This window comes from Orbicella faveolata, unplaced genomic scaffold (assembly GCF_042242905.1).
Source record: "Orbicella faveolata isolate gen_17 unplaced genomic scaffold, um_ofav_v1 contig_13, whole genome shotgun sequence".
Classification (NCBI taxonomy): Eukaryota; Metazoa; Cnidaria; class Anthozoa; order Scleractinia; family Merulinidae; genus Orbicella; species Orbicella faveolata.
In genome coordinates, this window is record NW_028301540.1 from 14,958,752 (window position 1) to 14,986,672 (window position 27,921).

At 48.4% G+C, this 27,921-nt stretch overlaps 3 protein-coding genes, 1 non-coding gene and 2 pseudogenes across 4 annotated transcripts; 3 read left to right on the top strand and 3 right to left on the bottom strand.

Annotated features, from left to right (window-relative positions):
- Positions 1-2,729: 2,729 nt before the first annotated feature.
- LOC149115189 (uncharacterized protein F54H12.2-like) lies at positions 2,730-4,402 on the bottom strand (annotated as a pseudogene).
- A 1,169-nt stretch (positions 4,403-5,571) lies between these two features.
- Positions 5,572-6,541, bottom strand: LOC149115190 (uncharacterized). Its single transcript, XM_089284743.1, has one exon. The coding sequence runs from the start codon at positions 6,527-6,529 to the stop codon at positions 5,804-5,806; it is 726 nt and encodes a 241-aa protein (XP_089140869.1). The 5' UTR covers positions 6,530-6,541; the 3' UTR covers positions 5,572-5,803.
- Positions 6,542-8,183: 1,642 nt separating this feature from the next.
- Positions 8,184-8,255, bottom strand: Trnah-gug (transfer RNA histidin (anticodon GUG)). Its single transcript has one exon. It is a non-coding gene; the product is annotated as a tRNA-His (tRNA).
- Positions 8,256-12,721: 4,466 nt separating this feature from the next.
- On the top strand, positions 12,722-15,066 carry LOC149115191 (uncharacterized). The gene is made up of 2 exons (XM_089285654.1): positions 12,722-13,456; positions 14,095-15,066. The coding sequence occupies exons 1-2, from the start codon at positions 12,875-12,877 to the stop codon at positions 15,064-15,066; spliced, it is 1,554 nt and encodes a 517-aa protein (XP_089141780.1). The 5' UTR covers positions 12,722-12,874.
- A 1,970-nt stretch (positions 15,067-17,036) lies between these two features.
- On the top strand, positions 17,037-19,007 carry LOC149115192 (uncharacterized protein F54H12.2-like; annotated as a pseudogene).
- Positions 19,008-19,592: 585 nt separating this feature from the next.
- On the top strand, positions 19,593-20,250 carry LOC149115193 (uncharacterized). Its single transcript, XM_089284746.1, has one exon. The coding sequence runs from the start codon at positions 19,597-19,599 to the stop codon at positions 20,248-20,250; it is 654 nt and encodes a 217-aa protein (XP_089140872.1). The 5' UTR covers positions 19,593-19,596.
- Positions 20,251-27,921: the final 7,671 nt, after the last annotated feature.

The window sequence follows — 27,921 nt, forward strand, 5'->3', positions numbered from 1 at the left end:
GCCCCTTTACCAATAGGTAACATCGCAGACAGGGCATTCGCAAGAGCACCGCCCCATTGCTTTCTCCTTTTCGGTCGACGACGGCGTCTTCTCATGGTTGTTGTTCTCAGTTACGTACACTGGTTGAGTTGCGTGTGACGGTAGGACGTTGTCCGTTTTTATAGGTGGTCGTAATCGTGTTGGTGGTCGTGATGCCCGCAATGCGACGACCCGCGGCCGTCTGTTGTTGTTGGCGTAAAATCTCTTCCAATTGTTGTTGCATCTGGGCTTGGTCGAGAACACGGTCTCCTTGCCTCCTTCTTCCTCCTCCTCGACCCGATCGAATCGATGAAGGCGGAGTGGAGTCACTTCCGCCTCCTCCGCCTCCGCCTCTGCCTCTTCCACCGCCGCTACCACTAGCGCTACTTCGTCTGCGGCTTCCGGAATCACTGGAGGACGTCGGTGTATTTTGACGTGGGACGCGTCTCGGTCGTTTCCCTCCTCGAACGGCTCGTGCCAAAGGTGTGGACATTGTTATCCTGGGTGCCCCGACACCTGCCGTGACATTGGCGCGCGACACCGATCCAGCACTGCCGACACCCACCGTGACGTTGGTCTGCGGTGCACCCGAGCCAACGGTGCCCACTCCGACGGGCGAGACATTGGGCAGAGGCGGTGTCGCCAGTGACGATCGCGGTGAAGGAGGCGTGTTCAGACTCGTACCCACACCCGCGGCAGGCGGAATCGGAGTACTCGTCCGAGCCGGTGTCCCCCAAGGCGAGTAATCTTCCAGAGCCGAGAAGTTGAAATCGTCACTACCATAAGAGCTCATTTTTATCCATGTACCTTTCTCTTTCTATCTTCTTCTTGGCGAGTTCTCGTTGTTTATGAACCAAATAATCGAAACCTTCACCGTTATATGCGTTGATGATGGACCGTACTTGACGGTAACTCTCGCATTCCGTGACCTGTCACATCGGTTCGTAGTCCAGCTTGTGGGGATTCATGATGTATTTGAGCCTGTTTTTACACAGGTGAATGAATAGCGGAAACCACTCGACCTCGCTCCTCAACATGATGGGGTTGCAAACTGATGGCATCGGACGAATCCTTCGTCTTTTAACACATGGCTGAGGACACGTTGATCGTCCTGACTGGCTGGATGAAGATCCAATAGCATGTAACCGTAAGGTCGATCGGTGACCTTGCGAAACGTGTCCAACACCTCCTGCCATTGCGTGGGAAACGATTGCAGAAGTAAATTTCGTATCCCCAACTGATCCCGAGGGTTCTTGAAGGCCGCGATGTAATGCGCGTTGCGGGAAATGGTCTTGGCGAATTTTCCGTTGGGGAATAGATCCTGACACAGGTAGATCACCGTGATGTTCCGATGATGCGAATGTTTGGTGAAGAGATCCAACACGCGCTTGTCGTTACCACCCTCGTCCATCAGATCGTCCAAGACCAACACGCCCCCTCCAGGAAACCATCGGGGTAACTGTTCGCTGTCGGGGATGCCTTCGTAAAACTTGACTCCACCCTTCTTGAGCTTTTGGAAACCGTCTTGCCACGATCCGTAGCAGTAATGAATACTCTTCGGTGTCTGTTGGAACAAGTCGCCGTTCTCCAAGAGCAGTTTGGTCGTGAACACCGTCTTGCCGCACCCTGACGGACCCGCTATCAACAAACTCGACGGCGTGTGAAATTGAAACGCTTTGCGTCGTTCCATGATCATGAAATGGTCCAGGGTCTCGAGACGTTCCGTTTTTATCCGAACAACTTGGCCAATGGGGTCTTGACGGCAGGGATGCGTTTCAACAGACCCAATAGGGTGACCTTACGATTGAAACAGATGGGTTTTTTCTTGGCCCGACTCCTGATCTTGGCCATGGCCCTCTTGGCAGCGGCTCTCTTGGGACGTCCTTTTTTCTTGGCAGGCGCCGATCTCTTTTTTCGAGGTTTTTTCTTGGCGAATTTTCTCAAATCTCCGAACTTGTCTTCGTACCAATGCCTCTTTTTCATTCTTCTTTTCCTATCTTCCTTCTCGGAAAGCTTCGGCATGGCAGGGGCGGCTCTCTTGCGTTTCCTACGCGTGGTCACCGTCGCCGGTAATGCACCGGTGTCCAGGACGGACGGCGGTTGAAAAGACACTTGTCTTCTGGCGGGTTGAAGTATTTTCAGATTGAGTTGTCGTTTTGGCGGTTGGTTTTTCTTGAAATGAGCCTCACTGGGTTGAGGCGTCTTTCCACCCGCTTTTCCATAGCGTTTTTCTAACCTGGGTATCACGTCGTCCAAATGTCTATGTCCTTGAAACTGAAGAGCCATGACTACCACACAACCTCTTTTTCAAAAATGAACCTCTTTTATTTCGAACAGCTTACTTTATAACAAATGACGCACTCCTCGGGAGGAACCGCTCGTGTCCTGGTGACACGGGGTTTTACAAATCTTGCGCCAGGCCAACTCGTCCACGATCAGACGTTCTACCATGTGCCCTACTTTACGATCGTTCTCCACAAACTCGTTTTTCTTAAAACGATTCAAGAACTCGTTCATGTCCCGACCTTCGGCTCGGTCAATCAGGAACATCAGGGCGTAACCGCCGCAACTCTGGCTGAACAGGGACTGCAGACTCTTGCCGTTGTGAATCTGGTACTTGAAATGACGATCCAACCATTCTTGGATCGGTTCAGCGGTTCCGTATGCGTCCAACGGTAGACCGTAACTGTCCAGGATCTCGCATTTGTTCTTGTCGGCCCACAAAGCGATCCAATGCACGCCCGGTTTGTCGTGAGGGTCCGTGTTCACGATGTAAGCGGTCGGTCCTTCTTGAGGGACTGTCCTGGGAAGCCGATCGCAAGGGACCGTGCCGTAAAAGACACAGCGTAGGGACGGATTCGTCCGGGCCAAATGATCCAATTGTATATTATTCAAGGCTACTTTCTCCATTTTTTTTCTTCTCATTGGTACACGTCGTAGATGACGACTCGGTTCTCGTTGATCTCCAGCAAATTCTCGAATTCGCCGTACAACAAGATAGTCAGGTTTTGTCCAGGATTGGCTCCGAAATCGATCACCAGACGCAGTTCACCTTCTTGTTCGGGGTTCAACACTGGACTGTCCAAACATCCATTGGCCGTGTTGTCAAATACAAACATGTTGCATCTCTTGCCGTCCCCCCAATCCACTTTCCGGACCATGTTTCCTTTTCCCCTGCACAACGCTCCTGAGGCTTGGAGGAATCTGTAGTAACCTCTCTGATCTTTACTGTCCCCATCGTGATCGAGCTCCAAGGTCTCGTAGGGGTATTCTTCACCTCTCACCAATTGTTTGACGGAAGCCAGATTGAATTTTCCGAAATTGAACGGATTGATCGTCACAGTTCCGTTGAAGGCAGTTTGTTTCATCAACAACACCACTAACCGATTAGGTAGCTTACTGTGGAAAGGATTGCTGCACTCGAAATGACGATTGTCGTTGGGATGCGAGTAAGTGCGAATTTCACCTCTCACCGTGGGGTAAGTGGCCACTCTTCCTCCTTTCAGGCTGGTCATGATCTCTCGGTACACCGAGGGAGTCACTCTCACTTGAGACAGGAACAATCTCACTTTCACGTCGGCTTCAGTCAGTCTCAGAGTATCAGTACCATGCCATCGGATGGTCCACAGGGCTGGGGCATTAAAGTACATGTCGATCTGGATCTGCACGCCAGGTAAGAGTAATTTGCTGAGATGAAACACTTCCAGGAAAGGTTTGAACCTCAAAGTCACGGCTTCTCCGTCCAGAAACTGGGATCGTCCCTGGACCAAATTCTTGAGATCTTGGGTTAAAGCAGTATATTCAGCGTGAGGAGTAGTAAAATCCATCGCGTTGGCTGTCAATTCATCGGCATCTCCGTCGTCGGGTACACCGAGACAGTTGTACCATCCGCTGGGTGTTAGGATCGATTCACCGTCGTCTCAGTCGTGGTTCAACAGGGTCTCGATGTAAGCTTTGAGGTGGTAAGTATCCGTCTGGGGGCTGATGAGAGTCCCATTCAATCTCACATTGATCTGTTTGAAGAGGGTGTGGGCCAGATTGTTGGCGAGTCCCATGACATCCGCTGTCAACAGATTCGTCGCGTCACTTTTCTTGACGGTCAATTCCACTTCGAAGAAACTCTCGTTCAAGTCGATAAAGTCTTCTTGCGGATCGACTTGGAAGGTCACGGGGTTGATCCCTGTATTGAACGGGTTGATGCTCACCAACCGTCGAGACGACATGCTGACATCCGTGGGAGGGGTACTGAACATATTCAGATGAGGGTTACGAACCCCCGCCGAACGGGCATGAGCCACGAGGTCCGTCATCGTCTACGTCGTCATCTTCGTCTCCTTCTCAGGGCCGACTGCACCCAACGATAGTTCGGGCGTTTTGATCGGGACGAGAAGATCGATCCGCCTTTATACGTTCGTCGTATCGGGACAAGTCTCACGTGCCTCGAGTAAATGGGATTCATACTCCAAAGAGATCTTTTCTCACTTTTTTCGCCAACGCCCGTTTGATCTCTTGCGTCGCTTTACGTTTCACGGCTCGTGTCGCTCCTCTCTTGACCCCGGCGAGACCTCCTCTCCAATTGGGCTTTCCTCCCTTGCCGCCCGAATTTAAACCTTTCAGACCTTCCGTGGCCGCCTCGGTGATAAAGTCTCGGAGAATGCCGGGACCTTGTTTCTTGACACCTCTCCAAGCCATGCCGAATCCGTCTCCGGATTGCCTCATTTTATCGGGATGAAATCGTACCAACGTTCCACCGATCATTCTTTCTTAAAGTGTAACGTCACGATCGTATTGCCAGGTCCAAATCTCACCAGTTCTCCAGTTGTCTCAGCCACTTGCACCTCTATTATGTCAATGACGTCTTTGCGCACGGGAATATATTGAATGTGGTAAGGCTCGAAATACTGAACACCCGCACCTGTTCTAATCAAGTTGACCTCTCTCAGTACATCCGTGACTTGATTTCCCACCACGCCACTTCTACACACGTCAGAGTAGACGAACAAGGAACGCGAACTGCTTCCCACCACCACCTCGAACGCTTTGTTCAGGTTCAGAAAATGCCAATTGCAATAGATGCTGAGTTTTAAAAAATCTCCATTTCCTCCTGTATCTGTGATGACACCCCAAAAGACAGGTGATCCATCCTTGTCATGGACGTCCCCGACGACGCTAATGTCCGGAACGACATCGTCAAAAAGTTCCAACTGCAAATTAGGTCCCAGTTCGTAACCACTGCTGTTCTTTTTGAGCCATCCCATTTTTAAAGCCAGTTCAACATTGACGTGGAACGTGGGGAAATGTATGACCGGACGATAGGTGTTTTCATTGTCCGTGACCAGTTCATCACCTTCCCACTTGAACTTGACGTAGGTTCTCTTCCCATCATTCGTGACATATTTGGATCCCAATTTGGGTCCGTAGTACTTGAAGACGCGTTGTCGCGTGAAAAAGGAGATCATGGATTTCATGAATCCGACACCGTCCACGTTGTAAAATACCTCTTTGAGGTCATCCGTGTCGAAGTAAGCTTCTCCAAACTTGTAATAACTACTCGATTCTACGCGTCTCCATGCGAAGGAGGACAAGACGGTTTTATCCTCAGAAGCGGTGAAAGAAGGCAACGTCACGTGCGCATCCGGCATGGCGATGCTACTCATTCCCACTTTCCAACCTCCTTCTCCATTCAGGCGTAGGGGACGTGGTAACCTGATCTTGAAATGGTTCGCCTTGTTGTCCGGGAACTCGCTCTTACCACTGTGACTGGGTAAGCTGACGTAAAAATTACTCATCCTTTCTTGAAATGCAACGTGATCGTGGTCACGCCCGACGCAAAGTCCACCAGTCGTCCGTCGTTCTCAGATACCTGCGTCTCGACAATGTCCAAAAAGGTCGTGCGCACCGGTAGATATAGGATGTGTCTCGGTTGAAGGTCGATCACGTCCGGATCGTAACGCACTTGTTTCAACATGTCCGTGACTTGATTCCCCGTCACCATACTCTGTCCCACATTCGAATACACGAACAAGGAACGACGCTCGTGACCGAACGCTTCCTCGTAACTGCGATCCAGGTCCATGAACACCCAATTGATGAAACAACTCAAATGTAAGGTGTCCGGGTCGATCTTGTAAAAGAGTTCGTCCCCGTCATTCTGTCCTATGACCAAGTCCGTGGCCGTGAGTACGACTTCCTTGGGAAATTCTTTCCTCAGGTGGGGTCCCAAGACGTAACCCGGTTGTCCGTTCTGTAATCTTCCCATCTTCACCCATTTCATCTTCTTGGCCAATTCGATGCCGATGTTCATTTGCAGGTAGACGCGTTTACCGTTGATCAGGAGGCTGAGGCACGTTCTCGAATTGTCCAGGACGCATTCTCCATGCTCGGCCCGATGCATGACCGTGTACAGCAATTCGGTGGGATCGTCGGGTTTGCTCTTTTTCTTGTACATCGTCACGTCGGCATCCGTTCTAGATCTCAACCTATGCAGGTATCGATCTCGTATCGCGTTCATCAACTTGGTACCGGTCCTCGGCGTGAATTCCAAATCGCTTTCTCGCGTCGCTGAAGAGACCCGGCTGTATAGGTTTATGGAGGCGTTCACCATGTCGATCCACCAGATTTCAAACAGAAGAGAATCTTTCAAGTCCATCTTACGCGTCGCGGACGGAAACGAGAGGTCACTGATACCCACTTTCCATCCCGACTCTCAACTGCAACGGGTTCGGCAGACGGTTCTTGAAACTGTGGGCCTTGTTGTCCGGGAACTCGCTCGTGCTGGCATTGCTCATCAGTTGCACGTAAAAGTCGTCAACAGACTCATTCATACTTGAAGTGTAATGTCACCGACGTCACGCCCGAGGTAAAGTCCACCAATCGTCCGTCGTTCTCGGCCAATTGCACCTCCACTATATCCAAAACGTTGCTGCGCACGGGTTTATATTGAATCTGAGTCGGTTCGTACGTCGTCTTGAGCGAGTCGTGGGGGACTTCTCTCAAGAGATCCGTGACTCGATTCCCCGTGATGGTGCTACGACCCACATTCGAATACAGGTACATGGGACTCCGAGGCGGAGGGAGGTCCGGATGAACGACAACTCCACGATTGTAGGTCTTGGCGTATTAGTAGTAAAGCACGCTTATAGGGGCCGTAACCAATCAGGAGGCGATGCATATCATTAAAAAATGCTCTCGACCAATCAGCGTGCAGTATTTTAAATTTGCATAAACAAGATGGCGCCTTTGGTATGATGCCGTGACGTCACACAGTTCGCGCATGCGCGTAGAAGGTTTTTTAACATGAAATCGAGGTTTGTCACGTGTATGTCCAAATAGGGCGCTAGCCAATGCCTGAAATCGAGGTTCGCATAGGGGTTATAAAAAGGGGGTTTGCATTGAGTATCGAGTGAGTATTGTTTTTGTGGATCGACAAGAAAAATGAGCCTGCCATCAAAGGATATCAAAGCGAAGGTGGAGAGTGTTGCTGAAGAGGTGTTGCCGCTCGACAAAGACTTTGCAGAGAGAGTGTTGAATACCGTTCATGAGGGTATTCTTGGAAGGATAATGAGTAACGCCGTTTCTGACGCCATGGATGTCATCCTGAAGAAAGAAGTGACGAAGCTGGCGGATGAGGTGATGAGGTTCCGAAGAACCCTGTCTGATAAGATGCTTGCGGACACGTCAAGATCGTTTAAAGACCCTGTGTGTTTGGAGAAGTTGCCGGATGGATTTTTGGCAGGATGGAAGGAGTGGAAGGGCGATGGTGTCGATAGAGAAGAGTTGGCGTACAAAGCATTCGTGAATGAAATTTCACCACGACAACCCACAGAGTGAAAAAACATTTTTTAATAAAGATCATTTAACGAGAGAATATACATGGTTTGTTGCGTGATATTTTTCATCATGTCTAGGGCTTGCACGTCATGGGTTCCCAGGTGCACAAGGGATAACATCATGGTCTGGGGGGTGATAAATTCTCCGTGAAGGCCTGTGGAGGATTCGAACACGCGACCGAAGGACCATATGTCGGAGAGGTCTTTTCTCAGGTACCACGGGTGGGGAAAATGTTGGGCTAGGAAGAGGAGCATGACATCTTCGCCTGGGTGTGGTTCATCTAATTTGATTTTACAGGCCAGGGGTCTCTATGGAAAAAATAAAAAATTTTTTAATGCCCCGACCAGGAATCGAACCTGGGTCTTTGAGGCCACAACTCAACGTCTTAACCATTAGACCATCGAAGCGCTTACCTCTTTAGGATTTGGTTTTGGGAGTGTCATCGTGAGGTTCGCCGAAATTCAAGGTTTTGCAATGAGGGCAGTGTGTTGGCGAGTGGCGTGATCTACAGGTTCCGTGATAGAATTGGTCACAACAAATGCTCACAAAGTAGTCGTTGATACTGTGATTAGGTGTGAATCCTTCCTTACACCATAGACACTTTGGGTTAGCGAATGACATGAGTCTGAAAAATGGAACAACAACATTTTTTTTTTATTGGACACGACTTGATTTTACATAGTGGGACGTGTACAAGATCCTAGTGACCTGTGCCCTTTATTTACAAGAACGATTTAACATGATTGACACGTGACAGGGCCTCAGCATAGTGGTTTCCCAGGAAGACGGGTTCGTAACGGTTAGTTTCCATGTTGATGTACATGCCATTGATGGCACCGCAACAGGTTTTCCATACGCACCCTAGTCCCCAGGCTTCTCTCAACTGTCCCTTGACGGGGTGTATTGATTTGTCGTGGGTCCCATTTCTACCCAATTCGAGGATTGGTTTGCGGCAGCATGGCCTTTTTTGTTTGCATACGTAGCAATGGTCGTGTTCCATGTCTGAAAAAATATTTTCATAATAATTGTTGGTAGACGTTTCGTACCCAGTCTACATGAATCACTAGATCATTTATGTCGTCCTCGTCGGCGACCGCCATCCTCTCTTCGAGGAATAAAAGATCGACCGCGTCCAGAGCCACCCCGATGAAACCTAAAAGGTTTTCTAGGTCCCTGTACAAAGGGGTCTCTTCTTCATCCTTCATCCACTCACTCACTCAATTTCTCAAGGTGTTTAACTCGTAATTACAACGCTCTAACGCTTCCATTACTCACTTGGGATGTTGAGAAGCCACAGCAACGTGACGGTCCAGAGTCTTCTATAATGGGCTCCCATACAAGTTGAATGACTTTGAGTGAATGGTCCGATCGTTTTATAGTAACGGTAGGATAGTGTCCAGTCTACGACCGGGGGGCGTGGTTGGGGGGATACCCCCTATCCCCTGGGTCTACTCAGACCACGTGACATCTACTTGAGATGTGATTGGTTGGTATGTGACTTCATAAAGCGGATCGACCTCGTCCGCTCTTCACTCTGAGTTTTGAGCGTCGCTATGGCCCTTAGAGAGATTGGTCTGCAAAACCACGTGCCGAGAAAACCTGACGTGACCTACGATGAGGCTATCTATATGATGGACGAGGCATGGACCCGCTTTTACGAAGCGATGGATTTCCCGATCCGAGATTTGTTGTCGGGCTGTCGGTGGTTTATCCGTTTTAATAACTCGAGCCAGCTCGAGGTGATGTTGCACCAGATCCTGTTCTTCGCGGACGAACAGCGTGAGAATTGGACACGTAGCAGACGTCAATATCGCGTTGCGGAGAAAGTGTTTGGCAGAACTTTGTTTAATGCCATCAGGGCTATTCGTAAGAACCTTGTTTGGAACCAGACAGTGAAGCCGCCTGTAGACAGGATCACGTTTCACCGAATGATGTTGTGCTACGGTTTTGAACCGTTTCAGTCCAAGTGGACTCAAAGACAAAAGAAGACTGCGAAACGCTATGTCAATGTCATTAACTTTTATTACAGCACGTTTAACCAATGTAATCAAGTGACAATGAGATCTATGATAGATGCAAATGATAGGTTACCTAATGTGTAGAAAAAATAAAAAACGGAGTGTTTTTTAAAAAACTGTGTCTGTGTGAAAAATGGGCGGGGCGAGGTTTCGATCCTCGGACCTCTGGGTTATGAGCCCAACGCGCTTCCACTGCGCTACCCTGCCATTCTTAGTTTGGGTTCTGTCCATGAATCAGTATCTCTTGGGCTATCCCGCGTGGGTATTCGTTGATCCATTGAAAGAACTTGCAGTTACGCTTGGGACACTTGAGATAGAGCCTGTCTGGGTTGGACTGGGAGTGGGAGGTGGCTAAGACCAGTGACTTGTTGCATAGACATCGGAAACGGGCTGGGTCGATGTTCCTGTAGCATGGGTGGGTCTGTTCGTCGACGCGTTTCAGGTACGCGCTCACACCTTCATTAACACCACAGGTCACATAACACTTGGTGTAGAATCGTTCAGAGGGACATCGGTAATACTCAAACCAGGTACCCCCTTCTTTGGTTTTCACACACCCGTATTTCATGGGTACCATACAACGTGGGCAGATGGGAACTTGGGGATTCATTTGGTTCAGGAACTGATCGGGGTTGAATTCCTCCAACACTTGGACTTCGGTTGATTCTCCTCGGTGATCCACTTCAGACGGTAGTTCTATGAGGTTGTCTTTCTTGAACCTATCGAGTCCAAGGGGTTCCAGGACTTGCACGGTTCGAGGAGGTGATTCACTGATCACGGTCAGGCATCCGCCTTGAATTGCGGGTAGCTTTTCATGGTCTATATGATGAAATATAGAGTTAGTATCCCATCAAGGTGTTTTCACGTCGCATGGTTTCTAGGACGTGTCTGGTTTTTCGCACGTTTTTTGGAGTCAGTCTTTGCCTTCGCAGGGCGTGGTTACTTTTCATTTCGCGTTTGACTTCTTGGCGTTGGATGGAAAAGGCACTCATGGGTTCCGAGAAGCCTTTGAGAGGGACGGTGGTCCAACTGACCGAGTCAGGGGTGATCTCTTTGAGTAGGACGCGTTCTTTGAAACGGAGTCTGGCACGATGTTTTTTAAATAACCATCTATCTAAAGTGGATTGTAGTTTACCTTCTCTTTCCACTCTCTTGGGTAAGTGAAGTTCCAGTTTCTTTTTGGACATTTTTTTCTTTTTCTTGACGGGTTCTGCGTGTGAATCCATGACGACTTCTGCTGAAGAGTGACTCGTGACGGAATACGCGGTTCGACTTTATAGGCAATTTTGGTTATCCAATCAGAGTCGTATCATGTGATTATCTTCATTTAGATTGGTTTAAAAAATGAGCGCGTGATCCGTGAAAGTACGCGTACTGAGTGAATGTGGATGTGACGCGCAGGGGTATAAAAGGAGCACGCACAACGCAGTGAAATCATTCGCGGTGATGACTCCTAGGATTTTGGATGAGAGAGACTTGCAAGAGATACTTGAAGATCTGAGAGAACAGCTGAATCGAGCTTACGGCGTGGTGGATTCAGTCGAAACAGAAGGCAAAAAATATCCTTTACACGCTAGGATAATTGATTTGGAGATACGTCTTGTCTCTCCTTTGTACTATAGGCTCCAGAGGCACTTGATTGACTGGGGTGTGCGTGATTGCTATCCTCATTTGTCGGGCTTGGAGATCACGAAGCGAGCGGATCGAGAAGGAAAGAAGTTTAACGAGTTTGTCTGAGGGTGTCAAGATGAATTACTATAGCAACTCGAACCAAATTTGTGATCTCGTGGAGCAGGTCGTGGATCAGAAGGTACACACGTTAAGAGATCTCGATGCCATTCAGGATGTAAGAGTGGACCTGTACATTTTTGACAATCTCTTCGAACCGTTAGGTCAAATACCCGATAGTCTGTGGTCTTTTGAGCTCTTGATGAGACGTCGTCCTGACTGGGGTGGTACGATTTTGGAGATGATGAAGAAGAACGAACACGTGTTTTTGTTCTGTGGTGAGTGGTGTCGCGTGATGTACAGAAGTGGTAGCGGTCAATTCAAATTCGTTCCTTGTCGCGATCCCGTCCTGGACGCAGAGCGTGCCTGTTTGATCGCCACGAATCACCTTACGTTCAGGATGAGTGAGGCCATCCGCGATCTGTTCGAACCCTTGCGGTTCGCGCGTGACCTATCACGACGGGTGTTGGAGTCCGACGAGAGCCCAAGGGTGACAGAGTTACTGACTTTCAGAAAGGGAGATTACAGGGAAACGTGTCTGAAGTTGGAAGAGTTGATCTACGATCTCATGCATCAGCGTAATCTGTGGAAGGATCGGTTTTTCTTTAGTGCCATTGAAGCGGATGAGGATGACCTGTGTGGTGAGTGTAAGGAGAGTATGCGACAAGCATTCTATGTGAAGGGGAACGAGGTTGAAGCCCTGAAGTGGAGACCCGGTAAAGGGGAATGTTGTTGGAAAAATTGTAGATATTATGCCATGGATACCTACAAGGAAGACTGTGATAATGAGTACGGACGAGATCTTAAGATCAAGGAACACGTTGATTACTTTACAGATTCAGACTAGATATTTTTGCCTTCTTTTTCGTGTTATCCAATCAGAGTCGATTTTTTCGTAAGAACCAATCAGGCACGACATTTTTGTACCTATATAAGAAAGTTTGAATAAAAATTGGATTTAAAATCATCATGTCTCATGCTTTGAGTTGGTTCATCTCGAGAATGTGCACGACCCTAGCCGATCGATGGTGTTGGACGACCTTGTGTTACAAGTGCACTAGTGTCTATGCAAGATACGGGCAGAGTGAACCTATCCCTTACGATTTAAGCGATTCGCCCTTGGAGGTGTTTGACTATACTGACGTCGAACCCAACGTGATGCGTTTTGTCGTTTATATCTTGTGGTTGAAACGGCAACCCGATTCATTTAAGAAGTATCTCGAGGTACGTGAGCAACGTTTCGAGTTGTGGAGACGGTGCGTGTACAAACTTTATCGACTATGAAGAAAGGTCAAAAGAAGAAGCAAAAGCCGCTTTCGACCGGAACGTTACTGGGACGGTATCGGGATCCTTCCAGACCCGGTAGTCTGGGCGGTCTGACGCGATTCGCTAAGGCCAATAAGATCTCTGTACCCCGTGCAAGAGAGGTCCTGCAACGTGATTTGGGGTACACGTTGCACAAACCACGACGGCGTCGGTTTCCCACGGCCCCTGTAGTGGTGTTCGGCATCGACGAGCAGTGGACGGCAGACCTGATCGAGGTGAGCAACATTGCCAGGTACAATCGAGGGTACCGTTATCTCTTGACGGTCGTGGACGTGTTTTCAAAGCACGCCTGGGTCCAGCCCTTGAAGAGCAAGACGGGTAAAGCGGTGACGGAGGGTATGGCTAAGATCATGAAAGGAGATAGAAAACCCCTCAATCTTCAGACGGACGACGGGAAGGAATTCTACAACAAGACGTTTCAGGATTTGATGAAGCAGAAAGGCATTCATCATTTTTCGACTCGGGGTGATACGAAAGCCAGCGTGGTGGAACGGTTCAATCGGACCCTGAAAGAACGTTTGTACCGTTACTTCACTGTGAAGAATACGTTGAAGTTTGTACCCGTGTTACAAGATCTAGTCCGAGGGTACAATCGATCGTATCATCGCAGTATCAAGATGTCTCCCGATCAAGTGAATTTAGCCAATAGCGATGACGTCTGGGAGACTCTTTACGGAAAGAAAAAAGGTAAAACATCGAGGCGACCCCCACTCAACGTCGGGGATCGTGTGAGATTGAACAAGAAGTTCCGTCAGTTCAAGAAAGGGTATTTACCCGGTTGGACCGAGGAGGTGTTTGTGATACGTAGGGTGCGTCCTGGGAAGGTCACCACGTACAAAGTGGAAGAATGGGACGGCACGACGGTCGAGGGCACGTTTTACGCGCAGGATTTGCAAAAGGTGAACGTGAAAGACGACGATCTGTTCCGCATCGAGAAGATCGTCAAACGAAAAGGGGATAAAGTCTTGGTGCGCTGGAAAGGTTGGCCAGTCAAGTACGACAGTTGGGTGGATAAAAAAGGCTTGTACGTGACCCAAAAGCACAAGACTAAGAAACAATGAGAGACTTTTACGTGCAGTTGATGAGCAATGCTAGCACGAGCGACTTTCCGGACAACAAGGCCAACAGTTTCAAGAACCGTCTGCCGAACCCGCTCCTGTTTGAGTCCGACAAGGAGTGGAAAGTGGGTATGAGTAGTGTTTCTTATCCGCCTCCACCCACTCGACGTTTCCCACAGCTGCCTCACCGACCCCACCTCTTCGAAGACGACGACAAACTTTTGGAATTTAAATGGAGTATGGAATCACAAACACTGAGTTCCGATGGTAAATGGTATCCTAATCAATACTGTAACACCTTTACCGTCTGGGGTGAAGATCTGCACAATGACCGAGTCAAAGTCACGAGTGGTAAATCGCTCATGCAATACTTGGTGAGTCGTTACCAAGACCGTCTGACGCACTTCATGGAAAATGAAAAAGAAACTCTACGCACTCACGACGGGAAGAAGTACTACGCAGTGTTTCGTTGGGAAGGGAGCTCTTTGATCATCGACAATACGGATACCTTCCTCGAAGAAACTCCTGGTAACACGGCACTATTGCGTCCGAAAATATGGTTTGGTCCTGAATTGGTCAAGAAACTCAAGTGGGTGGAAAAGCCTGGACTAGCCGATTACAGATTGGGTCATCACGTGATTAAACTCTTCAAGGACGATGTGGTGCCCCCTTTCAAACTCGATTGGAAGGATCAACTCAACGTGCAATCCACGAATTTTTGGAACATCACGAACGACGGGTCCTTACAGCTCAGTCCCTATTGCAATTGGCGCATTGACTATCTGGACGAGCTCTACGATGAGCACTATGGGGGTGACGTCCAAGTCAGTCATAGTATTCGTTCGCCCATGTACTTGTATTCGAATGTAGGACGCGGCACCATCACGGGGAATCGTGTGACGGATCTCTTGAGAGAAGTCCCTCACGACCCTGAAAAGGTCAACTTCGAACCCACTCACATACAATATAAACCCGTGCGAAGCAACGTGATGGATATCTTGGAGGTGCAATTGGCCGAGAACGATGGAAAACTGGTGGATTTTGCATCGGGTGTGACCTCGGTGACATTACACTTTAAGGATGGTTGAGTCTCCCACGGAAATTTACGTGCAGTTGATGAGCAATGCAAGCACGGATGAGTTTCAGGACAACAAGGCCAACAGTTTCAAGAACCGTCTGCCGAACCCGTTGCAGTTGAGAGAACCGGGATGGAAAGTGGGTGTCAGCGACCTCTCGTTTCCGCCTGCGGTGCGTAAGATGGACTATAAAGATAATATTGTTTCAATTCTGGTGGTTGGTGCTGTTAAATCCTCGACACAACCTCTACACAGAAGAAACGATCCAGATTAAAGAAGATGATTTGGACTTCACACCTAGTACCGGTACAGAGTTCATGAACATTATACGAGATCGATACATGATGGGTTTGAGGGATCAAACGGTGCACGGTCTGCAAATGTTCAAGAAAAAGAACAATGCCAATGATCCTACCGAAATGCTGTACACGGTCATGCGGCGTGCCGAGAATGGAGAATGCGTCATCGACAACTCGAGAACGTGCACCACTCTCAAGATCAATGGTAATGCTAGGTATCCACAGATGTCCATCGGCATGGAATTGGCCAAGAAGATGAAATGGATCAAGCTGGGAACGTTGCAAAACGGACAACCGGGTTACGTAATGGGACCCAACTTGAGAAAAGAATTTCCCACTGAGGTCGTACCCAATGCCACCGACTTGATCGTGGCCCAGAATAATGGGGACGAGATTTTTTACAAGATCGACTCGAGAGCGTTACATTTGAGTTGTTTCATCAATTGGGTGTTCACGAACCTGGATCGTAGTTACGAAGAGGCGTTCTGTCGGAACCGTCGTTCTTTATTCGTGTATTCGAATGTGGGACAGAGCATGGTGACAGGAAATCAAGTCACTGATCTGTTGAAACAAGTTCATTACGATCAGAACGTCGTCGACTTTCAACCGAGACACATCCTATATCTACCGGTGCGATCGTCCATCTTTGACATTGTTGAGGTGCAAGTATCTGAGGACGACGGACAACTGGTTGACTTTGCGTCGGGCGTGACCACGATCACGTTGCATTTCAAGAAAGGATGAGCTTTTACGTCAGCTTACCCAGTCACAGCAGTAAGGGAGAGTTTCCTAAAAACACGTCGAACAATTTCAAGATCAGGTTACCTAATCCCATACGCATGGAGGGACTAGGATGGAAAGTGGGGATGAGTAGCATCACCTTGCCGGATGCTCAAGTGACGCTTTTTTCCTTGTCTCCGACCGATCCTGACGATAAAAAAGTCACCTTGGCCTCTTACGTGTGGCAACGCCTCTTCGGTAGCGGACATAATCTGGGAGCCACCCAATTCGATACGGAGGATCTCAAAGCGGTGTTCCAAAACGTGGATGGAGTTGGATTCATGAAATCCATGATTGCCTATTTCCAGAGACAACGCATCTTCGCGGACGCTGGACCCAAATTAGGTGCCAAATATGTCACGTCTGATGGTAAAAGAACCTACGTAGACTTCAAGTGGGAAGGCGATGAATTGGTCACACACAATTCGGATACCTTACGACCCATCACAGACATGCCTGCATTACAATTCAATGTCGTCCTGGCTATTAAAATGGGATGGCTCGTTAATGGAAGTACGTACAAACTGGGACCTAACTTGCAGATCGAATTCTTCAAAGATGAAATTCCTGACATTGGTGTCGTCGGGGACTTACACAACTCGGACGGATTACCTGCTTTTTGGGTGGTCGAAACAGAATCATCGGGAGACAAATTTTTGAAACTCAGCATCTATTGCAATTGGCGTTTTCTGAACCTGAACAAGGCTTTCGAAGCCGTGGTGGGGAGCACTTCGCGTTCCCTGTTTGTGTACTCCGACGTGGGAGGCAGTAGCGTGGTGGGGAATCAAGTCACGGATTTACTGAGAGAGGTCAACTTGATTCGAAAAGGTGCAGGTACTCAGTATTTCGAACCTTACCACATTCAATATATTCCTGTGCGCAAAGACGTACTCGACATTATAGAGGTGCAAGTGGCTGAGACAACTGGTAATCTTGTGAAGTTTGGTAGCGGCAATACGATCGTGACGTTACACTTCAAGAAATCATGATCGGTGGAGCACTAGTACGATTTCAGCCCGATAAAATCAAGCAATCTGGAGACGGATTCGGACCCATCTGGAAAGACGTCAAGAAACGAGGTCCTACCATTCTAAGAGACGTTTTGAGCGAGGCTGCCATGGAGGGTGTGAAAGGTTTAAATGCGGGTGGCAAAGGAAGAAAGCCCAATTGGAGAGGAGGACTCGCAGGGGTCAAGAGAGGAGCGACCAGAGCCGTGAAACGTAAAGCGACGCAAGAGATCCAACGTGCGTTGTCCAAAAGAGTGAGAAAAGACCTCTTTGGAATATGATTCCCATCTACTCGAGGCGCGTGAGACGTATCCCTGGAGGGGTACGTACGTATAAAGGTGGTTCGATCCTCCGCGCACGCTCAAAACTTCCAAACTATCGTTGGGTACAGTCCGCACTGAGAAGGAAACGACGTAGACGACGACGATGACGGACATGGTGGCTCATGCCAGGTCGGCGGGGGTTCGTAACCCTCGCCTGAACATGTTCAGTGTCCCTCCCACGGATCTGAGCATGGCGTCTCGCCGTGTGGTGAGAATCAATCCGTTCAATACGGGCATCAACCCTGTGACGTTTCAAGTCGACCCTCAGGAAGACTTTATCGACTTGAACGAGAGTTTCTTTGAAGTGGAATGGGGCGTCAAGAAAAGTGACGCTTTGAATCTTCTGGCTGCGGATGTCGTGGGACTCGCCAACAATATTGCCAACACCCTCTTCAAACAGATCAACGTGAGATTGAATGGGACTCTCATAAGCCCTCAGACTGATACTTACCACTACAAAGCCTACCTAGAAGCGCTGTTGAACTACGACCGAGACGACGGTGAAACGATCCTGGCACCCAATGGGTGGTACAATTGTCTTGGCGTACCCGACGACGGAGATGCAGATCAATTGACTGCCAATAAGCTAAATCCAGCTCACAATGATTACAAAGCGCTGCCACAAGATCTCAAGAACTTGGTCGATGCGCGAGTCCAGTTCATAGGTGGAAAGAGAGTGACTCTGAGGTTCAAACCTTACCTGGAAGTGTTTCATCTCAGCAAGTTAATGGTACCTGGCGTGCAGATCCAGATAGACATGTACTTCAATGACCCTGCTCTGTGGACCATCCGATGGGGCGGTGCCACTTCTCTGAGACTGACAGAACCCGACGTGAATGTGAGATTATTCTTGTCTCAAGTGAGAGTGACTCCCTCGGTGTACCGAGAAGTCATGTCTAGCATGAAAAGTGGAAGAGTGGTCACTTACCCCACGGTGAGAGGAGAAATTCGTACCTACTCTCATCCCAGCGACGATCGTCATTTCGAGTGCAACAATCCTTTCCACAATCAGTTACCTAATCGGTTAGTAGTAGTGATGTTGAAACAAGCTGCCTTCAATGGAACCATCACAGAGAGTCCGTTCAATTTTGGAAGATTCAATATCTCCTCCATCAAACAATTGGTGAGAGGTGAATACCCCTACGAGACCTTGGAGCTCGATCACGATGGGGACGAAAAAGATCAGAGAGGCTACTACAGATTCCTCCAAGCCTCGGGAGCGTTGTGTCGTGGAAAAGGAAACATGGTCCGAAAAGTGGACTGGGGTCACGGCAAGAGAAGCAACCTGTTTGTATTTGACAACACAGCCAACGGATGTTTGGACAGTCCGGTGTTGAACCCCAAGCAGTCAGGCGAGCTGCATGTGATGATCAATTTTGGAGCTAACCCTGGAGAAAACCTGACCGTCTTGTTATACGCCGAATTCGAGAACTTGCTGGAAGTCAACGAGAACTGAGTGGTCACCTACGACGTGTACCAATGAGAGAAGAAAAATGGAGAAAGTAGCCTTGAATAATTTACAATTGGATCATTTGGCACGAACGAATCCGTCTCTACACTGTGTATTTTATGGGACGGTCCCTTGCGATCGTCTTCCCAGGACATTGCCTCAAGAAGGACCGACCGCTTACATCGTGAACACGGACCCTCATGACAAACCGGGCATGCATTGGATCGCTTTGTGGGCCGACAAGGACAAGTGCGAGATACTGGACAGTTACGCCCTACCGTTGGATGCGTACGGAACCGTACAACCTCTACAAGCGTGGTTGGACCGTCATTTCAAGTACCATATTTACAACGGCAAGAGTTTACAGTCCCTGTTCAGTCAGAGTTGCGGCGACTACGCCTTGATGTTCCTGATCGACCGAGCCGAAGGTCGTGACATGAACTCTTTCTTGAGTCGTTTTAAGAAAAACGAGTTTGTAGAGAACGATCGTAAAGTAGGACAGATGTTGAAACGTTTGATCGTGGACGAGTTGACCTGGCGCAAGATTTGTAAAACCCAGTGTCACCAGGACACGTGTGGTTCCTTTAGAGGAGTGCATCATTTGTTTAAGTAAGCTGTTTGAAAATAAAAGCGTTCAGATAAAACACCTTGCGTATCGAGACACTAGACCATTTTTATAGATCATGGAACGACGCAAAGCGTTTCAATTTCACACGCCATCGAGTTTGTTGATAGCGGGTCCGTCCGGCTGCGGCAAGACGGTGTTCACCACCAAACTGCTCTTGGAGAACGGAGACTTGTTCCGAGAACCACCCAAGAGTATTCATTACTGCTACGGCTCGTGGCAAAAGGGTTTCCAAAAGCTCAAGAAGGGCGGGGTCAAGTTTCACGAAGGCATCCCCGACAGCGACCAGTTACCTCTATGGTTTCCTGGAGGGGGTGTGTTGGTCCTGGACGATCTGATGGACGAGGGTGGCAACGACAAGCGCGTGTTGGATCTCTTTACCAAACATTCGCATCATAGGAACATCACAGTGATTTACTTGTGTCAGGATCTATTCCCCAACGGAAAATTCGCCAAGACCATTTCCCGAAACGCGCATTACATCGCGGCCTTCAAGAACCCTCGCGATCAGTTGGGGATACGAAATTTACTTCTGCAATCGTTTCCCACGCAATGGCAGGAGGTGTTGGACACGTTTCGAAAGGTCACGGTTCGACCTTACGGTTACATGCTATTGGATCTTCATCCAGCCAGTCAGGACGATCAACGCGTCATTAGCCGAGTGTTAAAAGACGAGGGATTCGTACGATGCCATCAGTTTACATCATGTTGAGGAGCGAGGTCGAGTGGTCACGCTGAGAAGAAGATAGCAAGAGAAAGGAGAGATGAGCTCTATCGACAGTGACGAGTTCAACCTCTCGGCTCTGGACGATTATTCACCTTTGGGGTCTCAATTTCGAACGAGTACTCCAGTTCCCACTTCACAACGATCGGAACTGGCGACACCACCCCTGCCCAATGTCTCGCGAGTTGGAGTAGGCACTGCGGGCGCGTCACAGACCAACGTCCCCGTGGGTGTAGGTAGCGCTGTCACAGGGCACTCGTGCTCCAACGTCACAGTGGGTGTTGGTTCAACACGAATAACAGATGCCACACCATTGGCAAGAGCTACCCGAGGAGGGAAACGACCTAGACGTGTACCGCGTCAAAACACGCCGACGTCTTCCAGTGATGCTGGGAGCCGCAGAAGTAGTGCAAGTGGGAGCGGTGGTGGAAGAGGCAGAGGCAGAGGTAGAGGCAGAGGCAGAGGCGGAGGAGGTGGAGGCGGAGGTGGAGGTGGTGGTGCAAGTAGTAGCGGTGACGACTCCACACCTTCTTGAGGGGGTAGGAGAAGAAGGCGAGGAGACCGTACTCTCAACCAAGCAGAGATGCAGCAACAACTGGAAGAGATTTTGCAGCAACAACAACAAACGGCCGCAGGTCGTCGCATTGCGGGTATCGCGACCACCAACACGATCACGACCACCTATAAAAACGGACAACGTCCTACCGTGACACGCAATTCGACCAGTGTACGTAACTGAGAGAACAACCATGAGAAGAGGTAGAAATAAAAGGAGAAAGCAGTGGGGTGGTGCTATTACAAGTGCCCTTTCCACGTTAGCACCGGTCAGTAAAGGTGCTGCCTTGGCATTGGCTAAAGCATTGGGTAAACGCGCAGCGAGAACAGGAATCCGAGTTGGAAGGGCCGCTGCCCTTGGTGCGGCCAGTGCAGCTGCGAGTCGAGGGGTACGAAGTCTGTTGAGACGTAAGAAAAAACGACGACCTCGACGATGAAAAAAAGTATACGCACTTCGGTCTGTCTATTGGATGAACCTTTCACCACCGTGGTGGAGTTGGACTCGCTGAAACGTTTGGACGGATTGTATGCGTTCTATCACAAGTATTGGTGGTGTAGAAGACAGATGTTTGATCATCACAAATTGTGTAACGCCATTCTCAACGGACTGTCCTTACTGTGTGTAGCCGCGAGTATCGTCTTAGGATCCGTGTGGAAAGACGGGTACGCAGCGATGGGATTGACGGCTTTTGCCACCTTACTGAAAGGGTGGAACGATTTCAAGAAGTATTCGTTCAAGATGGACATGTCCAAGTTCGCCTACACGACCTACGAAAAGACGCTGACAGAACTGAGAAACTACACGATGGTCGGAGTGGATGAATTGGATGGGTTTTTGACCAAGATGCAAACGTTGGACGACGTGGTGACGGATTTTACACCTCCCACGTTCGACCGATACGTTCTAGACTACGACACACGATTTCATCACGTACCGCTATAAAAGTGACACGTGATAGACGCTTGTACCTCATAACATCATGTACGTAGGACGTAAAAGAACGCTGAAAAGGAAGAGTAAGAAGATGATGATGGGTAAGAATATGATGATGGGTAAGAAGAGGAAGATGATGCGTAAGAGACAGAAGGGTGGTATTTTTCCCTTAGCAGCTCTCATACCAGCTCTGATAGCAGGAGGTAAAGCGGTGGCATTGGGTGCCGCGTCAGGAGCGGCTGGTTACGGTGCCAAGAAAGCACTCGAAGCCGCTACGCGAAGACGATAAAAGTACGAGACTATCCGACGTACACCTCACTCGCCACCATGACAGCCCGAAGGAGGAGACGAAGAAGGAGACAGAAAGGGGGTGATTTGGCGAGTATGCTGAGAGCCGCGGGTGTGGGTACTCTGGCTAGACCCTTCGGTTTAATGGACAGACATATCCGTAAGAACAGGGGAAAGATCGAAAGAGTCTTACGCAGGATACCCTTTCAAACGGCATTCAGGCGTCGAGGAAAGCGATAAAAGGAGTACATCAATCAACTCCTGTGCATAAGTCGACGATGGAGCGGTTACGACGACAACGCCGTTTCTTGACGGACATCCTGAAAGAAGCCAATCGAAAAAAACGTCAACGAATGTTGCAATACGCAGACAAAGATCAGATCAACGCCATCAGCGAGATGGTTTTCAATTTGCTGAAAAAGAGGATACCCATCGATGCCACGACTTATGGTAAACTGAAAAGACAAAAAGGTTTTGCGCGAAGTGGGTAGACGCAAAAACTCCCTTAAGCGTCGAAGAGAGCGTCTCTTGAGTCAAAACGGTGCGGGGTTCTGGAGCGGGTTACGCGGTTGTTTCAAAGCATGTTGTGTACGGTGAAAGGACATAGTGAAGACGGTTACCCTTTGGAAGGGATCGACCTCGTACCCAATTTTCCACCGAGAGAAGACGAGACCATTCCTAAGCTCGTGCAGCTGTTGCAAGATGCCAATCGACGCGAAGCCCGATGGAAAGACTCGTCCGAGTACTGGGGGAGAAAGTACCACGCCCTGTATCAAGAGTACATGGCTTTAAAATTCGATGACTTTTGCCAAACCTGTCAAACGAAACGAGATACCACACTGCCCGGTGGATGCATCGAGTTATGTAGTGAGTGCGGTAAAGGCAAGCAAACCGTTCAAAGTCTCAAACTCGAGTTGGAAAAGAAAGACGAATCCATACGGTACTGGCAAGACTGTTACGAGATGGCCTTGAGAGAATTGTCCGAGTTTCCTGATACGTCCCTGAGTCAGAAGGTATGAACGAAGTCATGATGGTACCCGTTCAAGATTTCAATCGATTGCAAGATTATTACAAGGGTCAGATTACAGAGAATGCCTTGTTGGACAAAGCGGGTCGTTTGGCAGCCGAACAACATATCATCTTGAAAGACAAGCGTATTCCTGACAGCATGGCCGTCAAGATGGCCAAACCCATCGCCTCCGAAGAAAGTAAACTGGTGAAACGTATACGGACGGGTAAAAGCGGTCCCATCTCGTACCAAGGAACGGCACAACCCGAAGGCATGGTAGACACCCCCGTCGAAAATCTGTTGAAACAGATCCTCAAGGGAGCCAACAAAGAACAAACACCCCCCGTGATCATCAAACAAGAACCCCTTGACACGTCAGGTCTTAAAAAGGAGCTGAAAACGCCCAAACCTACCATTCAATCCAAACCCATCAAGAGACCAACCAAGAGTTTAAAAGGGAGTGTGAAAAAAGCAGCCCTTTCTGCAGGAAGAAAGCAGTTACTGAGTTCGCTCGGTATTGAAGACGACGACGGTGGTTACAGTCCAAAAGGCAAGGCAAAGAAGTACAAGAAGGCCAAGAAGACAGAGGCCGAAAAGTTACGAGAAGGGTGGGAAGATTGGGACGCCCCGATAAGACGAAGACTGAGATATGACTCGGATTAAGAAAAAAACACCCCCTATGAGAAGAACACGACGCCGTCAACGAGGGTACGGGATCGACATCCAAAAATGGTTGGGCAAGACTGGGATCGAGTTTCATTGGCCCGGTTATCAGTACATGGGACCTGGTACCAAACTGAAGAAACGTCTAGCACGAGGAGACCCCGGGATCAATCGTCTTGACAAACTGGCCAAACAACACGACATTGACTATTCCAGGGCCAAGAACTTACAGGACAAATGGAAAGCAGACACCAAGATGATCAAAGCCATTGACAAATTACCCGGACGTAAAACCATGACAGAACGCGTTGTTAAGAAAATCATGGAAGCCAAGAAACGTTTGAAATTGTAACCTTTAATTGTAGGTTACACTCTTTGTTGTTGTCATTAAAGAAAAGTTACACTCTTTGTTGTTGTTGTTTTTCAAGACTCGCACGTCATACCATCGTGGTACAGACTATCAGAGACATGGGGGGTCACAAACAGTCGTTCGACACTTATTTGGTCAACGTACGCGGTCGAAGATATGAATAACAATCTAAACCTAAGTCTGGGTATGAAATTGTACACTCTATAAGGGGTGTTGAAATAAAACATGCGATACACTTCCATGCGTATGTGATCGAACGCAATCGTGTTGAATGGCATGAACACGGTGCCGTGAATGTACAGGGAGCTTCGCCCCTCTGAGTTCAACACAAAGTTCTCCAACTCGCGATAGTAATGGAACCACACCGTGACAGGAATGGGATAACGCAAGTGATTCCACAAACGCGTCAATGAATTGTGCGTCTCAAAGGGTCTTCCCGTGTCTCTGAAATGCAAAAGGTCCTCACGAATTCTTTGACGTTGTGCATACACTATAAAAAAGAAAAAAACAGTGTCAGTTCCATAGTCCGTCCTCGTTGTAAAGCGATGGTCCTCCAGGAAAGGGTAATACGCAGAGATGTTGAATCACAATATTCCTTAGTCCTTCCACGCGTCTAAAGAAGAGTCTGAACCTTAGAATTCGAATCAAGTTAAACGTGGAGTAAGGAGTGTTGAATATGAATAGACGGTACAAAACATTCCTGATCTCTCGTGTCGGTTCTACAGGGATACACACGCATCCGTGCACGTGCATGATTTCATTCGTAAACAGAGTCACGAAATTTTCCAACATGTCATAATAACGTTGCCAAATGTCTGGGTCGACGCCATACGGCAATTCATCCCACATATACGACCCCTCGTGATGACAGCGTCTAGGTCTATCCTGAACACGATATCGAGTCAACTCTTGCCTAAATCTAACTAAACCATTCGCACCTGACGGTAACACGAACGGATCGATATCATCATCCTCGAGTTCCTCATCGGTTTCCAGCACGATCTCAGGCGGATTATCGTCGATCACGCGTCTGCAGTTGCCGCAGGTTCGCACTTGTCTTCTCATCTCATGGTAGCAACGTCGGTGCATGAAGACATGGCAGCATGGAGTGCACTGACATTGCGTCAAGGAACCGATGTCGATATCTCTCTGACAAATGAAGCAAACTTGTTGAATAAGCGCTTCTTCGGGTGCCAGACCTCGAAGTCGACGACTGCGTCTAGGTTCAACCGACATGACCAAAAACTGAAATGCGTTGACCACGCTTTTTTAAACAAGTCATCCACCTATCACATATCAAGTAGATGTCACGTGGTCTGAGTAGACCCAGGGGATAGCGGGGTATCCCCCCAACCACGCCCCCCGGTCGTAGACTGGACACTATCCTACCGTTACTATAAAACGAGCGGACCGACCCGTTCACGGCACTCTGAGTGTCTTCACTTGTATTGAGCGCTGAATCATGGCTGAGATCACTGACGAAGAGATGAACCAACACATGGATCAACAAGAAGAAGAAGCAGTGAGTATCTAAAAATGGATATAACGTGCACCCTATGTGATAAAGTTATCCTTAGAACCGAAACCTGCGCTCGTACCAAGTGCTGTCGTTACTACACGCATTACGATTGCTACGTGCAAGCACTCGACTATCAGTTGGTGAACAAGGGAGTGATCAAAGAAAAGTTGTACTGCCAGATCTGTCACACGCCTTGTTATCTAAGTACGATCGTAGCTTCCCTAGATAACTGAGACTCGTCATCACCTAATTCATCCTTGTCACGCCTTGTTCATCACCTTATTTTTCATAGAGTTACTGGGATTGGCTACCTCCTGAAATACAGGCATACATCGTTCACCTCAGAGATGTCCAGTATCTATTAGATATACGCAAACGTGAAATGTGGAAAGCCCTGCGCAACGAGATACATGCCTTCGCAAATGTACGCGCAGCCTGGGGGCTAGGTCCAATCAAAGTCAAGCTAGAGACGTCTGCTAAAGCATTGTCCCAAAGGGAAAGTTCCAGGAATGAAAAATAAGCACATGGTCGTGTACGGATTCTACACACACGAACACAACGCAACACAACACAAATACGAAGTATTTCTGGGGTACGGACTTAATCATGCCTATTACAGAATCGTGGATGTTAAAAGACTTTTACAATTGTAGAGTCGCTGGGATATGCTTCCTCCAGAACTACAAGATTACATCATGCGCCTAACCAGGAATCAAATACTACTCGAGCGTAGAAGAAACAAAAAGTTACGTGTTCTCAAGGAAATAGTACAATACGGCAAACTGAAAGAACAATGGGGTCTAGGACACATTAAGATTGTCCGTGTTCTATGTGATGCGGGATGTTGCATAAAAAAGAAAAAAGAAGACAGATTCAGAGATACTAAAATAATAGGCTGTTACATTGACATTTACGACAAACCTAAAGAAACGTATTTAGGTTACGATATAAAGGGGGCCAAGAGACGCGTCCCCATAGGAAAGACTTGGTGCTATCCTACCTTTTATCAAATACAACACGCGGGCCATTACGAATTATAAGTAACCAATTTTTTATTACAGAGTCACTGGGATAAGCTACCAGAAGAACTAAAGTGTTACGTGATTGACTTAGCAACCTGGCAGTGCATACGCGATCGAAGGAACAATAAACAACTGAGTCTACTTCTCAGAATAATCTTAGATTATGGCGAACTGAAACGACAATGGGGTTACGGGCACATAGAAATACGCAAGAGGAAATGTCATCTAAGTGTTTGTAGAGTGTTGTACGGGCATAGCCCTTATCACGTGACTTACTATGGTCATTACGTCAACATTTATCAAGAGAAAAAGAGAGTCTATTTAGGAGCTAGCCTTAGAAACGCATTAAATCATGTATCTAATAAAAAATCGAAGTTAGACACTCATATGCTCATGTATCATAATTGGTTACCGTAAAAATAAAAAAAGTGATGTTGGTAAAAATTTTGTCTCATTCATGTCTTCACAGAACAGACGGACCCACGACGAAGCCTTCCCCTTCGATGACGACGATGAATGGATCTTTGATCCAGCTCTCGACCCAGTGATGATCCAAACAGGAGGTGGTGCAAGACCGCCCCTAGAATTCGAATTGAGACCCATAGGTGCACGACGTAACTGGCGAAACGTCCTCAACAAACAACGATTCGAAGCCACGCTCAAACAAAATAGAGACTTGACTACCAGGGACAATCTAGGTCAAGAATTGACTCGTGCCCTTCAACGATCCATCGAGCAACAAATCGCTCAGGATCCTACCCTAACACCCGACTCCACGGTCCATTTCACCATGCAGTCCAATGCCTTCACGCACGCCTTTCAGTCCACCACCTTCACCGTGCGCGAATTCGAAGAAGGGAGTGAAAGACTAGCCACTTATCTCCAGTCTCTCGCGGTCAAACTGAACTCCAACGAAGAATTCACCACCGACGACACGTTTACCATGGAAACCACTTTCATACGTACCCCGGGTCGCGGCAGCGGGAACGGAAAACGATACAGGCCGAGTTGCGCCGCCGTTCGGAACATTGTCAAACGGTCGCGCGTGACCATCCAAAACAAAGACAATCTCTGCTGCGCCCGAGCCATAGTCACCATGAAAGCCTGGGTAGACGCGAACGAGAATTCGCGTGACCAAGATTACCACAATCTCAAACAGGGACGACCCGTCCAAGAGCGATTGGCCAAAGACCTCCACCGTAGAGCCAACGTTCCCGAAGGACCTTGCGGCATTCCCGAACTGCAAAAGTTTCAGGCCGCTTTACCTGGCTACCAGATTAAAGTCATGTCCATTGACCC